The sequence below is a fragment of the Panicum hallii genome, chromosome 3, assembly GCF_002211085.1.
Source record: "Panicum hallii strain FIL2 chromosome 3, PHallii_v3.1, whole genome shotgun sequence".
Lineage (NCBI taxonomy): Eukaryota > Viridiplantae > Streptophyta > Magnoliopsida > Poales > Poaceae > Panicum > Panicum hallii.
The window spans coordinates 15,957,049-15,977,978 of NC_038044.1; the positions used below are offsets into that span (position 1 = coordinate 15,957,049).

The following is a 20,930-nucleotide window of genomic DNA, read 5'->3' on the forward strand; positions in this document are numbered from 1 at the left end:
ACTCCCGAACCCCCGCCAAATAGCCAGACCCGACGCCCGGGCCCACATTCCAGCGACCCGTCGGGCTCTTGAGAGGAGTGAGAGCAGCACGACGTCGCCCAAACTGCCGCGCTACGCGTCCCCCGAAACCCATCCCCCACGCCTCGTCCTTACCGTTATACCCGACACAGGTCTCGCTGGTAGCCTGGCCACGCCTCGTCCCGTCTCGGCCTCGCCTCGCCTCGCCTCGCCTCGCCCCTCTCTAGCTGCTCGTGCCTCTCTCTCTAGCCCCCTCCTCCCTCCCTCCCCTCCTCCCCCACTCGCACAGTGCCCAATGCCGCGCAAACCCTAGTGCCCCCACTCCCGATCTCGCGCGGCAGCCATGGGCAACTGCTGCCGCTCGCCGGCCGCCGCCGCGCGGGAGGACGTCAAGTCGTCGCACTTCCCGGCCTCCGCCGGCGGGAAGAAGAAGCCCCACCAGGCGCGGAACGGCGCCGGGGGCGGCGCGGGCGGCGGCGGCGGCGGGGAGAAGAAGCGGCTGTCGGTGCTCGGGGAGGACGGGTGCGACGTGGGCGCCGGGATCGAGGAGAAGTACGCCCTGGACCGGGAGCTGGGTCGCGGCGAGTTCGGGGTGACGTACCTGTGCATGGACCGGGGCACGCGGGAGCTACTGGCCTGCAAGTCGATCTCGAAGCGGAAGCTGCGGACGCCCGTGGACGTGGAGGACGTGCGCCGGGAGGTGGCCATCATGCGGCACCTGCCCAAGAGCCCCAGCATCGTGTCGCTGCGGGAGGCGTGCGAGGACGAGGGCGCCGTGCACCTCGTCATGGAGCTCTGCGAGGGTGGGGAGCTGTTCGACCGCATCGTGGCCAGGGGCCACTACACGGAGCGCGCGGCGGCCGCGGTCACGCGCACCATCGTCGAGGTCGTGCAGCTCTGCCACCGCCACGGCGTGATCCACCGGGACCTCAAGCCCGAGAACTTCCTCTTCGCCAATAAGAAGGAGAACTCACCGCTCAAGGCCATCGACTTCGGCCTCTCCATCTTCTTCAAGCCTGGTAAGCTCCCGCCACCGAGATCCGTCCCTGATTTGGGCGAACTGCTGGCCGCAATTTTGGACTTCTTTTCGTGGATTCCGGCTGGATCCGTGGGTTTGGTCGTCGGTAGTGGTCGTTGCTGTAGCTAATTGCTTTCTCGTGCTTGCGTAATCTGAGGCGAAATTGGTGTTTCTCTTCTGCTGTAAGCCTAACGTTAGGACTGGTTTAGATTTACTTTTTGGAACAAGTTGTGATATTGGACATGACAGCACTTAACAGTTCAATGTAACTTGTTGCTGTTGCTTCTGAAGGCATGTTTGATAGCTTTATTGCTGAATGTGTGGTGAGCTCAGAGATTCGAATCTAGGAGCTAGGTTGACCTGTTGGCTCATTGCCTCACTGCTATTTTTAGAATTTGGAAATAATTAGTTGGAGCATACGTCACCAAGCTGTTGCCCAACATAGCTGACTTGTCTCGCAATCAGTACATAGACTTGTATGCTGCTTATTCAGGTACAACTGAAAATTCAGTTATTTTGGGAAACTAAGATTCTGCACAACAATAATACGAATTTGGATACATGATTCAAGCAACTTCCGTTAAACTTAGCAGTACTCACAGGTAACTCATTATCTCCTAAACGAATGATCCCTTACTTTGGCTGCAATGCAATTATCTTGCCAATTTCTGTAAATTATCATCGACAGTCACAAAGACCATTTTGGTGCAAACTTTCCACTGCACTATGTGGATGTGGTGGAATTTGGTTATGGTTTAATGATCTAATTTATTTATCTTGTGCTGTGTGCCTTTCATTTTCTTTATGTGTGGTATTTGTCCCAATTTATGAAGGCACTGTTTTCCTTTTCAGGTGAAAAGTTTTCGGAAATTGTGGGAAGTCCCTACTACATGGCTCCTGAAGTCCTGAAGAGGAACTATGGTCCTGAAATAGACATATGGAGTGCTGGTGTTATCTTGTATATTCTGCTATGTGGTGTTCCCCCATTTTGGGCTGGTAAAGGGCTTTCATTTCTGAGAACCTTCTGTCCTTCAGTGTTAATCTTGTGCAAATGATCTGACCATGCAAATTTTGCAGAGACTGAACAAGGAGTCGCACAAGCTATTCTTCGGGGAAATATAGATTTTAAGCGAGAACCCTGGCCCAATGTTTCAGATAATGCTAAAGATCTTGTTCGACAGATGCTTCAGCCTGATCCAAAACTCAGGCTAACGGCAAAACAAGTTCTTGGTAGGTTGTATATCGTGCCTTTTTTTTCACAGTACTACATCGGCACATTGCATCAGATGTGTTCAGTTGAAGGGCTCAATACATCTAATAAAACTTCTGCCTGTTCTAGTCTAAATCCATGTTCCCATAGTTGGTCCAACTACAGTTTCTGCTATCTTTCTGACTTCCAAGTGTGTTAACTACCTGCTTACTGCTTAGATAATCTGGCTAGATACAGTTGCGTAATGATTTGATTGTAGAAGTGATCAGTGAATTCAGAAATGAAAAATGGATGGATCAAAATCTAAGTAAACAGAGAAAGCAAATGTTTTAGTTTAACCCTTAATTCAAGACAGTGTTTGGAGGTAGACATATTTTGTTTTTGTGCCCCATGGCAAGCGCCAGACGGCAGTTACTTGCAGACTTTGATTCTTAAAGGAAAAGCTTGTAAAAGACGGTTGCTGTTTATCTAAGAAAAGATGTTCCAGACATGGCAAATACCCGAATGAATCATGTGCCACCAAATTTCTTCATTTTTTGCAACCTTGGAAACATGTTATTGCTATTATTCTCAATGCACCTTGGAAACATTATTAGAGATCTTAGATAACTATGAGTTAGAGATCTTAGATAATGTTCAAAGTCCATCTGGCATGAGGCATGTGTTACTAGGCATCATCCCGTTTTGTTCCCCCATTTTTCCTTCAGGCAGATATAAGGTTTTGACTTCTTTCAATATAGCGCTCATGCCCCCCTTTTTTTTGCTCTTATCGCAGAGCATCCCTGGCTACAAAATGCTAAGAAAGCTCCAAATGTTCCTCTTGGAGACATCGTAAAGTCAAGGTTGAAACAGTTTTCAAGGATGAACAGATTCAAAAGAAGAGCTCTAAGGGTTAGAAACCTTTCTTGCTCATAAAACTGATTCAGTACACTTTACTGCGTTCTTTCTCAAGCTACCATGGAAACATTTGCCTTACTGACAGAAAGTGGTACTTTAATAGGTGATTGCTGATCACTTGTCTGCTGAAGAGGTTGAGGACATAAAAGATATGTTCAAAGTGATGGATACCGATAATGATGGTATAGTCTCTTACGAAGAGTTGAAGAACGGGATCGCAAAATTCGGTTCCCATCTTGCAGAATCTGAAGTGCAAATGCTTATCGAAGCTGTAAGTACTTTCTATTCAATCGATTCACTTTTTTTCAGTTGTAGTTGATCTGAATCACATGGTTTCTGCTACCTTTGATGTCTAGTATGTTGGACTGTTAGTGTTCCATGGAACCAGCAAGTTAGTTATAAACTTATAGTTGTGCCAGGTGGGCAGGTGGTGCAAACGGTTTGCCTTTTCTTCAGTACTTTGTCCTTGGGACTGTGGAGGTTAACAATATGTCATTAAGGACATAATGAAACATTTAACCCCATTTCCCTGAAGGACCTGTTTGCGATACTTGTTTTGTACAATTTTTGAAAGCAGTTAGAGCCAGGGTGCCTGCGTTCGAGAAAAGAACCAGGGTGCCTCATAGCTGACATGTCACTGAACTAATTGATTTATTTATTCAGTAGGCTATGTGTTTGATGTCGTATAGTTTGCTACATTGTTTTACCCCATCCACACTTATGATTTTGGATAATGTAATAATGTGACGGTGGCTGTATGCATCATGATGCAAAAAGGCCGGAACCTTTTCCTTTATCTAAAAAAATGTATTAGCTTAAATATTATTTAAACCTTTATTTTTTTCCTTAGTTGCTTGGATCCATTTAAGGCCATATTTTTTCAATTTGAGTGTGAACTTGAGAACTTAGGTGACCCAGTTGGCTTTATCTAGTATTAGTGAGAAGATGTTGACCGTGTATCTAATCTTTGCGGTTGGAATAATAGGTGGATACAAATGGTAGAGGAGCACTTGATTATGGTGAATTTTTGGCTGTCTCGCTTCACTTGCAAAGGATGGCAAATGATGAGCACCTTCGGCGGGCCTTCCTATTTTTTGACAAGGATGGCAATGGTTTCATTGAGCCTGAGGAGCTTCAGGAAGCCCTGGTGGAGGATGGAGGAGCCGATAGCATGGATGTGGTCAATGACATATTGCATGAGGTTGACACGGATAAGGTGATGATTCACTGAAGCCTCCTTTGATAGCTACTGCCTTTAAATCTTATTCATCCCTTAAAGGTGCAAGAACTTTTATTGTTTCTGCAGGATGGTAAAATTAGCTATGAAGAATTTGTCGCAATGATGAAGACTGGCACGGACTGGAGAAAGGCGTCAAGGCATTATTCAAGAGGGCGCTTCAATAGCCTTAGCATAAAGCTTATAAAAGATGGGTCTGTAAAACTGGGTAATGAGTGAGGTTGCTGCTTGCAGCTGTTGCTCCTCTCCTCCGAGCATTGTAGTCTGCCCCTCGGGCCCACTAAGCAGAAATAGTCTGCCCCTTGGGCCCACTAAAAAAACCCTCATCCCATTTGCTAATGATTATTTTGTCTGGGATTTAGATAGGCGGAGCCCCCCCTGATTGGTTCGCTCATGTAATTAGTAGCCTTTTCAGTATCGCTGAGGAGCATCTGCTGAACGATGCGCCCCTGCTTGCCTGCTGCCCATCTCCTCCGGTGTACCTGACGCTCAAGTGTTGTAAAATGTTTTGCTGTTGATCTCGAATGCAATTTGCTGCTTTGGTGTACTGGAATTGTAGATTCATTGCACTGGTAAAGAACTAGATATGAAACACAAAGCTGAAGATGAACTAAATATGAAACTCTCAGGTGCACTTTGTGTTGTCGGTTCCTTTTCAGCTGCAGGCCTTATTTTCAATCTGAAGTGTTTGCTGGAGCTTAAACCTAACTCTGTTTCATGGGACTGGGAGCCTGGGACAGCAGTTTTTGATGCACTGTTCTAAGAAGAGATAGCATGTAAGCAATGATTACTTGCAGCTTCAACAATACCATTACAGCATGCCGTCAGAAGAAAAGAACATTATGCAACTTGCAAGTCTACATTCCGTATACAGTGGCACAGTGCTACGGTATGGATGCTGTTATCTTTGCATTTACGGCAAATTGTCTGGCGCCATTTTTTTTCATATGGTACCAGAACTGGACGAAGAAGCCTTTAGAAACAGGAAAGAAGATCTGGATCAGGATTCCCTGTGGTTTGGTGAGGTGAAGCTCGTGAGAGGAGCCTCTCCGATCGCATTCGCTTTTCAGGCAATGGCTTGGGGAAGATACAGCAATGCCACACGAGAATCAGACACCGTCTGCCACTACCATTACCACTAACTACCCTTTCCCTTTCCATTTCCAATGTGTTTGGCAGTTTGGGTTTGTGGTGGAGTACCTGACGCTACCCAGATCCACCAGACTACCATTCATTGCTTTGATCATGCGATAAAAGAAATCACGTGATCAAAAGAGGAGATCAAGAACCGGCTGGAAATGCAACAGGTGTTAGTTAGGAGTAGTAAGTAGCTCGCCGTCGTGATGCGGGACCGAGAGTGAACTGTTTGCATGTTCATCCATCTTATTCTAAATGCTTTCTCGGTATGATCCTATGGACACCTGTGCGCTGTGCCAACTAAATACCCTCCGCATTAAATTATCACAGGTATAAACGCGACGCGTGCATAATTAGGCGTCAATCTAGTAGTTAAGCTAGCAGTTCGATGACAGAGAAAGGGAGCGCCAAATCCCCTGTCATCTCCAAGACCAACCACCGTGACAACGAAGTTCTCTAGTCCGGCGTGAGAGTGCGCCTACAATCCTTGTGGACTGGTGGTGCTTCACCCAGCGACCACATTTCTAGTTCAAGTCTGAACCGAGCACCCATGGCTGAACACGATACCGTACCATGAAAACCATTGATTTCAGATTGAAACTCAGCAGCCATGGACACTTCTTATGTTCTAACTACCTATTTGGATCCGCCGGACTAAAATTTAGTCCCATCACATCGGATGTTTGGATACTAATTAGAAGTACTTAATAAAAGTTAATTACAAAACGAATTGCATAAATGGAGGTTAATTCACGAGACGAATCTATTAAGTCTAATTAATCCATCATTAACATATATTTACTGTAGCATAACATGATCAAATTATGAACTAATTAGGTTTAATGGATTTGTCCCGTGAATTAGCCTCCATTTATACAATTAATTTTATAATTAACCTATATTTAATATTTCTAATTAGTGTCAAACATCCGATGTGGCGGGGACTGAAGTTTAGTCCCGTCCATTCAAACAGCCCTTAAATGTCGGCTTGGCCGAATCGATCACAAATGCAGCAACTGATATCGTTTGAAATTTTGAATGTATGTGTTTACAGTTACAGAGCGTGATGCGCCATGTACATTGTACAGCAAATCGATGCAGGTTGTACGAAGCCGCCTGCCTCGGCAGATCTGGTGTCCTCTTCTGTTGTTGGGATCCGACGCCAGCGGCACCAGCCCGTAGCGTTTGGCTGTCGCGGTGTACTCACGGGCACGCCGCCGGCCCGGCAGCCGCGCAGAGGATCCCCACCACACTCCCCCCCAGCGAAGCAGCGCGAGGAGGACGGCGTCCAGGTATGCTGCGGGCCCGCGCGGCAGCGACCGACAATAATGGCGGCACTCCACATCGGACTCCACTCCCCACCTCCCCGACCACCCACCGCATCGCCACGCGACAGCGACGCCCCGCCCCGCCCCCGGATCCCCGCGGGCGCCGACGGCTGGGCCTGCCGCCTGCGTCGTCGAAGGCTACTCGGAGCGCGGCGGGTCCCAGCATCCAGAGGCCAGAGCCACACGCGCCGTTGGATTGGATCCCGTGCCGCGCCGCCCGCCGCCCCGCCCAGCGTCTCCCTCATTGTCGCTGGCTCGCTGCGCCCGCCCGCTTGCTTCGCCCTCGCCTCGCTTCGCTTCAAATGGCAGCGGCGGTGTGGGCTGAGCGGCCGCGAGCTTGACGCACCCAGTCCCAGCCATGTCGGCGCCTGCCGCGGAGGGGGCCGTGGCGGGCTTCCGCGGGGAGCACAGCTTCGCGCGCGCAGCCTCCTCTGCCTTCGGGGCCGCTGAGCTCGCCTCCGGATTCGATGGCCCCCAGCTCCCGCAGCTGCGGCTGCGGGCCTCGTGCGGCGGCAGCGGCGCGATCGCCAGCCCGTGCTCCAGCTCCTCCGATAGCTTCGTCAGCATGCGCTCCACGCCCTCAGGTACCTCATGCTTGCGACAGTGATTTTCCCCAACGTGACAATGCTCCCAAACTCCATACCACGCGTGATCGGATGACGGATGCTGCTTGCTCTTAGTTTGTTTACTTATGATCCTAATTCTAATTCTAGTCGGTTTTGCTTGGCTCGGTCGGGGATCAGAAACGCTGAACCCGTCCGGGCTGTGGTCGCCGCCGCGCGCTCCGTCCGAGGCGTCCGAGTTCGGCACGGCGCGCGAGTACGACACCACCGATCCCTTTGCTGACAACTGGCTCTACGACAACCACCTCTTACACAGCAAGCCGGAGAGCGAAGGCAGCGAAGGGGAGGACAAGTTCATTGTTGGTCCTGACGTCAGCTTGCAGCGGAGTGAGATGCGGGAGCTTAGTGATGGCTGCGGCCACAGGCACGTACACAGAGACCGCATTGCGGATTCCGATGGGTGCGCAGAGGTGAATGCGTGCTCGTCACCGCCATGTGGTTGCTGCTACGGGGTAAAGAAGAATGATGAGGAGTTGGTGAGAGATTCTTGCTCTGCTGTTTATGGGAGGTATCAGATCATGGACGACCATACGGAACTGCTCGATGAGTGTGTGGCAGAAGCATTCCGGTTCAGGCTGAACGCATTTGATGATGCTAGCGATAGCTTAGTGGATTTCAAGAAAGCAGAAGGCGATGGGTTGGATCTTAGTGCTCTGGAGAAGGAGCTTCAAATGCTTACTCCATACTTGGCTGATGCAGATGCTCTTGAGAGTAAGTTGTTCTGATCTCTTTCCTTTTGTTAAGTTTCATTTCTTGCATTTCACGAAATATTCGAGCAAATTTAGAAGGAACCCACTTCATGACTTTGTAATTGGATCACCTTTTCTCTTAAGAATTGGATTTTTCACTAATTCCTGGCTACCATTCTGCTTCACGCGTCTCAAAATATAAGTAAATCCAACTTTGTTTGGCATCAAGTTCAGGGTTCATGATGGTGCATTTAATTTAGAATCACTGCTCAAATTCCACACCAGTGGATATAATCACAACAAAGCAAGCTTGAATCTAGTTCTGCATGTCATGATGCAATTTTGCTTCTTATTCCAGATTTGTATGCCTTTGTAACTCTGAAATTCATCGTTCACTTATCCAACCTCAAGGATTTTTATTTTTATTTTTTGCTTGACAAAATGATTTTATTTTAACTGTAATTATCTTTAGCAGATACTGGGCTTGAACATGACTTCAGAGGCAATGAAAAACTTGATGTTCGCATGGTAACAAATGAGGAAATTGCTGATGCCGAAGAATTTCTAAAAGATAGCTACAGCATACATCCTTTTCCTGAGAGCAGTGACCCTTTAGATGTTTATGGGGTGGAAGATTTCGTCACAGCAGATACAAATGTTCAAAACTCTAGTATTCACAAAATCCAGGAAGATTCAAAAGTTGATCCTGCATTCTCTAGGTTTCATCAGGAGTATGAGGTATTTGACTTGAAAATTTTCCACCGGAAGAACAGGTTCACCATCAAATACCTTTCTTATTTTCTTCTGTGGCCAAATAATTCTAGGGATATTGTATGCTCATGCTATAGGTGTCTACTGCAGGACTGGCTTTGAGGAAAACAAAGAATTCCCTATTGTCATGGATTCAGTTATAGCCGGAAGATATCGTGTCACTGAGTATCTTGGTTCTGCTGCATTCAGCAAGGTTGTACGTGCACACGATCTTCGAACTGGAGTTGATGTATGTCTTAAAATAATAAAAAATGATAAGGATTTCTTTGACCAGAGCTTGGATGAGATAAAGCTCCTTAAGTTTGTCAATAAGTATGACCCAGATGATGACCATCACATACTTCGTCTCTATGATTACTTCTACTTTCAGGTGTGTAATGCACAAATTCAGTGAACTAAGCCTTTTGCTTTGTTTTACATTGAATTCATCGTACAGTCATATTGCTCTTCAGGTGGATTCATTCAAAGTCATAAGGATTCATTAATAATGCAAGTTCTTTTCCTGTTCGTGACGTACACTTCAATATTTTCCCTGTTTGATGTTATCGGAGCTCATTTTTTAACTTGCAAAATGCTGACGGTAATACAATTCGACAGGAACATCTCTTCATTGTCACTGAATTACTACGCGCGAATCTGTATGAGTTTCAGAAATACAACCAGGAATCTGGTGATGAGGTATACTTTTCATTGCCCAGAATACAGGTATGTGTGACTGTTTTGTGATCAAATAATTCCATACAACTGTCATATGGATCAGTTAATAATTTTGTGAATTCTGATTGTTAAAATTCAAGTAATCAGAAAATGCATTTATAGCTAACCATGTAATACCCTACTCCCTCCGTTCCAAAATGTGAGTGGTTTTAGTTCTATCCAAAGTCAAACTTCTCTAACTTAGACCAAGTTTATAGAAAAAACATATGAGCATCTACAATATCAAATAAATGCACTACCAAGACATACTTTGTTGTGGATTTAGTGAAACTGATTTGATGTTGTAGATGTAGGTTTCTTTTTCTATAAACTTGGTTAAAGCTAGAGAAGTTTGACTTAGGGCAAAACTAAAATCTCTAACATTTTGGAACAGAGGGAGCACTTCTGTAAAACAAAGTTTTTTTTTCGGTCTTTGTTGACCAACTATCTCTGAATATGTTTTTAAAATGTTGGAATAGATACTCTAAGCGTTATTAATTTTTTTAGGTGGAAACAAAAAGGGTTGACTGAAATATGAGCCTTTTGTCTTGCTTTCAGGCTATAGCTCGACAATGCTTGCAGGCTTTGGTGTACTTGCATCATTTAAACATTGTTCACTGTGACCTGAAACCAGAGAATATCCTTCTGAAGAGCTACAGCAGATGTGAAATCAAGGTTATTGATCTTGGAAGCAGCTGCTTCATGTCAGACAACTTAAACATGTACATCCAGTCACGTTCTTACCGATCTCCTGAGGTCATCCTGGGTTTGCCATATGATAAAAAAATTGACATTTGGTCTCTTGGCTGCATCTTGGCTGAACTATACACTGGTGAAGTAAGTTTTCATCTTGATTTCCTACTCTGTATTTTGTTTGGTGTTATATTGAACTTTCAACAGGTTGAAATATTGTATGCAGTGAAAGGCAATTCAAATGATTCTTAAAAAAATCCAGTTGACATGATAAATAAGGTTGTGCTGACAGTTAAATCGTTACTTGTCTTTTAAGCTTATCTTGCTTCTGGCAACTGTTAGCATTTTTTGAAGCGATGTCAGTAGAAGCCCCTACTGTGGTAAATAGCTGTCAGCACTCAGCACAACCTAATTTGTCATTGTGTTGGCATTTACTGTGGTAAATAACTTTTGGCATTTGATGTTCTCGTTGTGTTATGTTACCTTGTTTAGTTACTCTCTTCATCCAGGGAAGACCAATATGTGCTTGACATGTTGTTAGAACCTTAGGTGGCATTGCATTAAGAAGAAATAGTCGCCCAAATTCAAGTTGAAAAGGACTCTAACCTGGGGTTCCAAAAGTGTATGATTAAACATCTGAAAAATACTTGAAGTTTAAAAACGCATATAATGGGGAATCATTGTCTTGATAATGTGTCTATTCAAATAGTAGGAGAGACCATGCTCTCCTGCTTTTTGAAAGAAGTCATATGTGATTGCTACCCTCTCATCATGTTACAGGTGCTCTTTCCTAATGAATCAGTACCAATCATTCTTGCCCGTATGATCGGGACAATTGGTCCAATTGACATGGAAATGCTTGCGTTGGGACAGGAGACACAGAAGTACTTCACAGATGATTATGACCTTTTCCACAAAAATGAGGTAATTAGTGGATTATATTCAAAGTTTATCAACATAACTTAGTTTGAATGTGCACTATAGTTCAAAACAAATATATGATGTTGTACATGTCAATTTTTTGCAATATGACCTGAAAATCCTAGTCTTTGTTTAGTATTAAGGACCTCTGTCCCACATGCGTGGCATGGTAAATACCAGCAGCAGTACATTTACTTTGTAGTAGAGGTTTATTTATGCTGCAGCACTTTTTCTAAATTTTCTTATGCCATATACAAAACCTAGAGTAATGTAGAAGTAAAAGCTGATAGCTCAAATACCTGTGCCTGAGAAAACTGCTAACGTTGTACCAAGTAACATTACCAACAGCAAAGAGATACTGTTTGGAACAAGTCTCAATCCGCTTAAAAAAAGAGGTCTTCTCAATTCTGCTTCATCGCTAATAATCTAGTCTGCAAGCGCAGGTTCAATGGTTAGGGGGGTGTTTGATTGCAGGGACTAAACTTTAGTCCCTGTCACATCGAAGGTTTAATTACTAATTAGGAGTATTAAACATAGACTAATTACAAAACTAATGGAGACTAATTTGCGAGATGAATCTATTAAGCCTAATTAGTCCATAGTTTGACAATATGGTGTTATCGTAAACATGTGCTAATGATGGATTAATTAGGCTTAATAGATTCGTATCGCGAGTTAGCCTCCATCTGTGTAATTAGTTTTATAATTACCTTATGTTTAGTCCTCCTAATTAGTATCCGAAGATTCGATGTGATGAGGACTAAACTTTAGTCCCTGGAACCAAACACCCCCTAAAACATAATCAAATAAGTTGCTGTTTGCTTCGATTGGGGTCCCTTGTCAGTATGCATTAGTATCCCGGTTAGTTGTACTGAAGTTGTACACCATCCTGCGTATGTTTTTGAGGTGCAGAAGAACCCAACAGTTTAACCTACACTTATCCTAAAACGCAAAATTTGTTTGCTATCACTATGAAGATCTTTGGCATAAGATGTTTAGTTGTTTGTTCTTTGCACAATTCATTCAGCGAAGTACTTATTTTTCTTATTCCATTTCCTGTTAAAAATCAGGAGACGGGTCAGTTGGAATATTTGATCCCAGAGAAATCATCTTTGCGGCGCCACTTGCAATGCCCCGACAAGAAGTTTGTTGATTTTCTGTCGTACCTGCTGCAAATAAATCCCGGAAAGAGACCAACGGCCATTGAAGCATTGCAACACCGATGGCTTTCAGTAGTATATAGCTGAGCTTGCCAATCAAGCTCTTTCCTCACAAATAGGGGCAGTGTCTGAAGTTACTCCTCTTTCCTCACAAGTAGGGTCAGTTTCTGAAGTTACTTGGCTCATGAAGCAACACGTTTCCTTTTGGAGCAGGATTTGGCTTCGTCGGATTTTTTTTTTCAGGTCAATCCTTGGCAATGAAACCCTATTTTGCAATGTGAATTGATCGTGGATACACGCTAGTTCGTGCATGTAAATATGAGAAAAGTTACCTGTTGTATATGTACAGTTGCCATGTACTACGATGTAACTGATCCAACTATAGCCAAATAAATCGTTATGTATCTGTATTTTTTGACATACCTATGACATTACTCTGTTCTAATTTATGTGTTCTTGAGTTAATCGAATTTTGTGGTTCTTGACCTACGATTTATTTAATCCAATTCAGGAGATAATCAATCAAATTCTTGTGTTTAAGTTTCAATTGTCGATGTGCTACGTTCGCTTGGTGACAAATTGCTAAGACGTAATAAAAGATAAAAGGCCTGCCATGAAAGTTACTTCATGAAAGATGACAAACTGTGCAAAAACAGATATTCTCCCCTCACATATCTATATGCTTGTACAGCATTGGTTTATTCCTTGTATTAAGACCTTATAAGACCATCCAGAACTTTACTGCCTCAGGTCCGTGGAACTATTTGTTAGATCATCGAACTGTCACTGACAAAAACAGAAAGAGGTGCTATACAAGGATAAATTAAGAATCACATCACCAATAAAGGCCTATAATTCTGCTAAATTACAATTCATTTTTCTCTCTTTCCCTCCCCTTGAACACAGTTACTCCACATTGAACAGATTCTTCATGCATCTATACAGATTGTACAAGCATTCTCACAAGTTGCTTGGCTGTCTTGAGCCTTCCAATAATCCAATGTATCGCTCACAATTCCTAGACTGCCTGTTCAATTTGTGGGATTCCTTGTCCTTGGAACCACTCTGGCATGTGAAACGTTTCATATAATGCAGGCCTAACATCTTTTTCCAGAGAAAGGTGCTTGAGAAGTGGGAATATTGTTCCCATAAGCTAAAATTTCACAACATGTCAATGGATCAGTAACATTAGAAATTCTAAGTGTAGAGTCAAATAATTATTGATGTAGCTAGTCAGTATACCTGATCATCAACAGGTTGTGCAGCTGAAAATGTAATACAAGGTATTCCATTCAATGGCTGCAATAAGAAACTGTATGGATTGTTATCAACAAGGACAATTCTCCGGAAATCTTTGGACAAACAAGAAAGATCTTTAACATGCTCTCTGTATTCCCTGAAATTATAAACATACAGAATCAGAAGACTGAACCAGTCAGTTAATGCAACAAAGGACTAAAACTCGCTGAAAAAGTACTTTGTCCAATCAGACTGGTATAAAAGCCAAGAGTACAAGCAAACTACCATCAGCATGGCATGACGGATAATGGAAGCATCAGTAAAGCCAGATTAGTGGTTCACATGAAGTGTTCATAAACAAGAACATAACCACATAAGGTAGTGAAGTCAGCAGCAAACCAAAAGAAAAGATGAATCTCCGTCAGCATGAACAGAGTGCTGTCAAGCTGTTGCAGAATCACTTGTGAATTGTAAATTTCTACTTGAAACTTACCCACCAATTGAATGCAGTTGAGGCCACATTTTACTATTTTAAGAGTAAGAAACCTCAAAAAACAGAACAACCCATCACTAATAGCTTATGGAAATGCCAATGATAACTTACGTAGTAACAGTAGATGGACGATAGAGACGGTGAATGAATCTGTTGTGAGCATCTATCCTGTCAACTACAGGCTTTGCATAGCCTGGGTAAGAGCACAGATCAGTGGCGTGAGGTGGAATTAACTTTGCTCTTGTTGTCAAAAGATACAAATAGTTGAGAAGATCAAACCTTCCAAACCAGCTGTAAAGAGAACAAGGTCAGCAAATTCGCTAGTTCGCTGCAAAAACTCATGCAAACCAGGACGTTCAAAGACAGTTACACGATTTACCCTCTGCCTTCCTTCAGCATCCTGTAAACCATGAAGCATATCCTGTACCCTTCTAAGAATTATACTGAAAACAGCAATAGATAAGCAAAAGGCTTAAAGGCACAAATGACACTGCATTATACTTGCCTTTTCAGGCGATGTGCATTCCATGTCAAAGCAATGCAATCCTGCTTCAACAGCCTGGGTGCGCAGACTAGCAGGAAGGCTAGATGATTCATACGCGCAAATTAGAGTTTCGTCTAAATCAAGCACCACCTGAAGCAGGTATCAAAGGAAATTCACTCAAGCAGCCTTGATGATGATAACTATAATTGGCAAACAGCTAACAAACTATCGAAAATTATAGCCTAGAATCATGTTAGTACCAACCAGTTAGTCAGGAGCCTTTCCAAACAAATCATAACACACATCAAATCTCAAAACTGAACTTGCTGAAAATCTGTGTAAGTAATGATCACAACTTTCAGTTTTTACCATTCAACTCGGTAGTGCCCTGCGCCCACACGAATCCAGCTACAAAACCATATCCATTTAACCCGCAGTTCATTCTTACGAATAACCTCATAATTCCAAATTTCAAACCGATCCTTGACCTCCCCAAACTACCGAAGTCAACATCATTTCGCGTGACCAGAAGGACAAAGCATGGAGGTCCGTACCGTGAGCCGCCGGAGCGGCGGAGGCGAGGCGTCAGCTGGGGCCTCTGAGGGGAGCTGCACAAAGGCCACCTCAGGCGACGGTTGCGCCTGGGCGGCGACTGGGAGGAGCGGGTGGCGGAGGCCGACGAAGGAGAGCAGCTGCGCCCAGGATGAGGGCGTGCCGCGGACGATCCGGAGCAGGATCTGGAAGAGCAGACCGAGCCACCCCGACACCGCCCGCCAAACCGCCGCCGCCGCATGGCCTCGCTGCTGAACCGGCGCCACCTCCGTCGCCGCCGACATCTTTCTGGAGCCGGGAGGGCGGAGCGGGGAGGAAGCAATCATGCACAGGTCGCCTGCTCAGTATTTCCTTTGTGTGGGGCCGCTTCCCTAGTCGGAAACGGAACGGTGAAATCTGTGACAGCCGAGTTAAGACGACAAAATCCCGCCTCGTCCAGAGCTGGTGTCGTTTCACACGGCTGAAAATTTCAAAAAGAAATTGACACCGTTATAAAAAATAGCCATTTATTCGTATACGAGAGAAATATACGTTGATATATTCATAAAAAAATAACGCCGGAATTGCTAGATCTGAAAATTTGTTACAAATCACATTACGGTTGATTTTTTAAAAAAATTTGAAGCGGCACAGTTGAACTCATATATGTAATATATACACCTCTTCGAATGATTAGCAACTCCATTATACAGGTAAATAGTAATACTACCACCAACGATCTCATCTAAATAATAGACATTTTTGGACAATGAGCAGACCTCTCAGAAGAATTGGATCTTCATTGTACAGATAATAATGTCACCAACGGAGTATGTGTTTGTTGCCATTTAGGATGAGTAGTTGCTCTACCTGTTCACAAGGATGTCTACTCTGAACCAGTGTATGTAGCTTTGCCCCCTTACCATATGTACTAACATACAACAAAACAATGCATTTCTTTTAGAAAAAAACAAAACAATACAAACAATATTTTTTTACGATCCCATTCGCTCTGGTTAATTTATAGTTCTAGTTTCAAAAGGAAACAGTAAAAAGAGGATTTGAAAGTAAATATGCGAGCCAAATGAAGGGGAGCCGGGCCCAATGAGTTTCGATTCCTATGAGGGATCTCCTGCGCTATTGCAAGCCAGGGTTAAAAAAAGACTTATTGCGCTACGAGGAATCGCATGAGTTAGGAACTAACCAAAAAATGCGTAGAAAATGTATTGCTATCCAAAATTTCTCGTTACAGGTTCTCGACAAAAAGAAAACATCATCATCGTCATCCGTTCATCCACGCTACAGGAACTAACGTAAGTCCGGATCATATCGAATATTTAGATATCAATTAGAAGGACTAAATATGAAGTAACTATAAACATATAATGTATAAATGGAGACTAATTCACGAGAATTTGGTGAGCCTAATTAATCCATCATTAGTACATATTTACTGTATCACAATATTATCAAATCATGCACTAATTATATTTAGTGGATTCGACTCATAAATTAATCTCTATTTATATAGTTAATTTATATTTAATATTTCTAATTGATGTTAAATATCATATGCGAGAGGAACTAAAATTTAAAGTTTAGTACGTACCCTAACCATCAAGTAGGCCATTTGCCGTCCACCTCATCTAGCTGTGCTCAACGATCAATCCGATGCATCTACGAAGGAACCACGCGTGTCCTCGACACGCCAAACTGGATAACCAAAAACAGTGTTCCTGCGTGCAGATATTCTGTTCACTTCAGCGTCAGGAACGAACGAGCACGGCCCCACTGGCCCGTTCACGAACACGTACCGCGAACGAGTCGCCATCGCCGTCGATCGCGATCACGTACGGCGCACAAATCACGGTACCGCCGCGATGGTCAGCACACAACCGCCTGCATGCCTGACTGTTTGGGCAACAGCTTGCCTTCCCTTTTTTACGCTGCGCGGCGGAAGGAAAAGCCGACGAGCCTTGACCGTTGGCGGCTCTGCATCCCAAATCAGACGCCTCCTCGCGCTCGGCAAGCGGAGCAGCCGAGGGCGCCGAGGCGGAGAGGGAGGGCGAGTATGGTGAGGGCCCTCCACAGCTATTCCTCCGTCAGGGACGTCGCCTACAGGTTCGTCCCCCGGCTGCTCTCTGGGCTACTTGGATCGGGAATCGAACGATAGGCTTGCAGTTGCAGGATAGTATTTCGAGATCTCTGTCTTTGATTAGTTCCTTTCCCTTTTTTTTCTCTAGGAAGGAAACAGACCCTTTTCACCCCGCTGGTGTTTGGCCCCAAAGCGTAGCGTTTGTCTGGCAAATTTGATCTGTGTTGCGTGTTCTTGGGGATTCAATCTGGGAATCAAGCTGTTCGGTTCCGGTGATGATAGATACATGTTTACTCCTTTGGTTTTACTAGGGTTGCTTGCCTGTAATTAGTGGCCCTCTTACGAAGATTGATCAGAATAAAGGGCACACGAATTCGATCAACCACGGTGAATCCACTACCTATTCGGTATCTAGAATATATCAATCATGACCTTTGTCCTGAGAAAACAGAAACCTAGAACCCATATGTTTGGTTTGCAGTATATTATGACCTGTGAATGTAACGCTGAGTGGAAATTATTCTGGGCTCATGAAAATCGGCTCCTGATGCTTAGTAGGGACAAACAAATGATAGGGCATAATTTAGACATTACGAATTGTAGTGTGGTAGTTTCAGTTGTGAAAGCATGTAGCTCAATTTTGATGACATCTTGAATTTGTTTCTTACTGGCAGCTGTGGATACTGTGGATATGCATTAAACTTGAGCTCCACCACACGGAACACAGCAAACATCGGGTCCAAGTATGGCAAGCAGATCAGGAAAGGTGTTGTCTCATTCTTTGCAATTGATGAGAGCCGTTTTACACAAACCAATGAGATGAGGTGCATGCCATACTTCCATTCAACCCGTTCATGGGGCTTCTTCAGAAACAGGACGCGGTTGTTATGCCGGAAGTGCAGTGGTTATATTGGTAGTGCTTATGAAGATGAGGATTCCACCTCGTGCGAGGGCTCAGACGATCTGGACATGAGCTCCAAGGGCAGCAGCACATCCACTCGGAAGAAATATGTTATCAAGATCAATGCACTACAGCCCTCGTCGGACGATGACTCTGCTGCTCTCTTCTCCCCGTGATGGCAATCTGAATTATGAACTGCAGCCATGTGTGACTTTTCAAGTCTACTCAACTGCAAATGGAGTAAATGCAGAACCAAGAATTGCTCAATATTGTCAAGACCTTTCATAGAGGAATTTGCTATCTTTGTTCTGTTTCGGTCATCTTCTTGCTCATACTCCTATAGCTCCTCCATTTCCCTTCTGCAGCAGTGTAAGTGTATATCTTGACAGGGCCAGTGAATTTTGATTGTGTTAATACTACTGTAAAATGATAGGGTTTTTGTGTCTCTTCTGTAACTTGCCTCCAGTGTATTTTCAGTTTTCACTATGCTCTTGAAGTTGTCTGCTGTTACAATTTTTGAGACTTCTTGTATCAGGTATTCAGTTCGATATACATTATGTTATTGTGTCTGTGAACGAGCATGGGCGTGGCATGCAATTGTAGATTTCAAAGGAAGAGTGTAACCAATTTATCGGAATATTGTAACCTGTCTTTTGAATTTTGTCCATCTGAAGGATATGCTGGTCTCACTTATTTGGTGAGCAGATTTTTTGTTTATCTTAGAAGCTACATCAATGAACATATTAATCCCAACGCATGTTATTTGACTTGATATACTCCTTTCATTCATTTTCTGATAAGCTTTGGTTGTCGAATGGATTATTCAATAGGTCATGGAGATGGTAAACCTCTATCTTGATCCTGTTCATCACCACATGTTCATGTTTCTTTTTGCTTGTGTCTGTCCTTCGTCAGGCAAGGCACCCAATTCCAGCATCTTAAGCCCAAACCATCGTGATACTGGTAGGCACAAAACCTAAACATGATTTTGCTAGGATTCCAAATTCTAATTGGATCCTTGTAATACTAGCATGTAAACCAAATGTACTTATCTTGTTCAAAGATGGCACGCCACAAATCACTTAGCGAAACTCACCTCCCCAAGTCTACCAATACTTAACTAAAGCCCTGTCGCTTCGAAACTCCAAAGCAATTCCACTAAATAATTCAACGGCACAAGAAAAAGAACCAGCACGATCAGTTTTACTTTCGCAATCACCACAGGACTCATAGAACAGCTTTGCTTGTGATTGTAAAAGAATCGGTCATATAGATGCGCAGCACAGAACAACACCAGAATCACAAGTCAGCACGACAAGCTTGGTTCCCAATTTCAGAAGGTAACATCAATTAATTACTGTCTCATGATTCAGATAAACCTACTACAGCCTGAGATGAGCTAAACAAGCGAGCCTGAGACTTTCTTGACTGCAAGACTTGTGAGCACGGCCCAGGTAACGTTGGAGCTGCAGAAGGGAGACAGCGAGGGGACGGGCACATCAGCCTAGCCGCCGAAGCCGTAAAGGGTGCGGCCCTGGCGCTTGAGCGCGTAGACGACGTCCATGGCGGTGACGGTCTTGCGGCGGGCGTGCTCGGTGTAGGTGACGGCGTCGCGGATGACGTTCTCGAGGAAGATCTTGAGCACGCCGCGGGTCTCCTCGTAGATGAGCCCGGAGATGCGCTTCACGCCGCCCCTCCTCGCCAGCCGCCGGATCGCCGGCTTGGTGATGCCCTGGATGTTGTCGCGGAGCACCTTCCGGTGGCGCTTCGCGCCGCCCTTGCCGAGCCCCTTGCCGCCCTTGCCGCGCCCGGACATGCTTGCCGACGACCAGACGGGTGGTGGATTCCTCGGGCTGGAGGATTTGAGCGGGGGTGGGGAGATTGAAGGTGAGATCGGTGATTGGAGTGGGGGATAGAGGGAGGAAGGGGGAGGGGTTTAAATGGAGGCGAGAGGTGGGGGAAGGCGGTGGCTGCCGTTCGATGCGGAGGGATTGGACGGGTGGGATGGAGCAGTGGGAGGGATGCCGCGGATCCGTGACGTGGCGCGAGGCGCGGATCGGTGAGTTGGCGGGGGCGGGTCTGAAATTTCGTACGAAGAGGCGCGGTCGCGCGGACTTGAATTTTGGGGTCGCGGTTTCGTGCGTGGGATTCGTTGCTGGAAAGTGGAAGTGCAAATGTGCAATTGGGATTTGGCGCCGTTGCTGCATTGCAAAATGAGGACTCGTTCTCATAAATTTACATAATATCTTAATTACTTTTTTTCCCGAACTTACAGCGACAGATTGATTGCTTTCTTGAAAAATCTGGTGTGGTATTCCAGCTTTACCGAAATTGCACTATTTTGTTACCGCTCGTTAAAGAAACTGATGTCCGCAATAATTATCTTTTTCAATTAATACTTTCAATGGAAAATATTGTGGGCACTTCCATCTATCCAAGAAACTTTTACAGCCTTGGAAAGTTAGATATAGAAATGACATACAACATTGTCACAAATTCAAATGCTCATAGCAAACAGACATACAGTACTACGTGCAATGAGTAGTACTTAAGCGAGCATTGCGCTTGTACACGTACAGTAGTTAGCGAGCATGTGGAATCCAAAGAAAACGTGTATTTACATATGCTACGTTGGACGTATTTACTTAAGCACGTTGGTGAACTTGGGGTGTCTCAATGCTAAAAAAAACTATCAGTAGTTGTAGCTCATTGCGCTAACTCAGGTTGACGCGAAAATTCCGATCATCATTTCTTCATAAATCTCCAAAGGTTGGATATGAACTTTGGAA

General features: G+C 44.5%; 3 protein-coding genes and 1 pseudogene across 4 annotated transcripts; 2 read left to right on the forward strand and 2 right to left on the reverse strand.

Annotated features, from left to right (window-relative positions):
* Positions 1-222: 222 nt before the first annotated feature.
* Positions 223-12,847, forward strand: LOC112887964 (annotated as a pseudogene).
* Positions 12,848-13,062: 215 nt separating this feature from the next.
* LOC112887963 (CTD nuclear envelope phosphatase 1 homolog) lies at positions 13,063-15,546 on the reverse strand. 2 transcript variants are annotated; one of them, XM_025954266.1, is made up of 6 exons: positions 15,169-15,546; positions 14,636-14,764; positions 14,410-14,551; positions 14,242-14,323; positions 13,641-13,794; positions 13,063-13,551 (listed from the first exon to the last, which is right to left on the reverse strand). In XM_025954266.1, exons 1-6 carry the CDS (start codon positions 15,490-15,492, stop codon positions 13,417-13,419), a joined length of 966 nt encoding a protein of 321 aa, XP_025810051.1. In that variant the 5' UTR covers positions 15,493-15,546; the 3' UTR covers positions 13,063-13,416. The 2 variants fall into 2 exon arrangements, with proteins under 2 accessions (XP_025810051.1, XP_025810052.1); XM_025954267.1 differs by having other exon boundaries at positions 14,410-14,530; positions 15,169-15,545.
* Positions 15,547-17,051: 1,505 nt separating this feature from the next.
* LOC112886134 (uncharacterized protein At4g08330, chloroplastic-like) lies at positions 17,052-18,808 on the forward strand. The gene is made up of 2 exons (XM_025951925.1): positions 17,052-17,266; positions 17,915-18,808. Exons 1-2 carry the CDS (start codon positions 17,217-17,219, stop codon positions 18,315-18,317), a joined length of 453 nt encoding a protein of 150 aa, XP_025807710.1. The 5' UTR covers positions 17,052-17,216; the 3' UTR covers positions 18,318-18,808.
* Positions 18,809-19,368: 560 nt separating this feature from the next.
* On the reverse strand, positions 19,369-20,040 carry LOC112886241 (histone H4). Its single transcript, XM_025952069.1, has one exon. It carries the CDS (start codon positions 19,955-19,957, stop codon positions 19,646-19,648), a length of 312 nt encoding a protein of 103 aa, XP_025807854.1. The 5' UTR covers positions 19,958-20,040; the 3' UTR covers positions 19,369-19,645.
* Between the last annotated feature and the right edge of the window lie 890 nt (positions 20,041-20,930).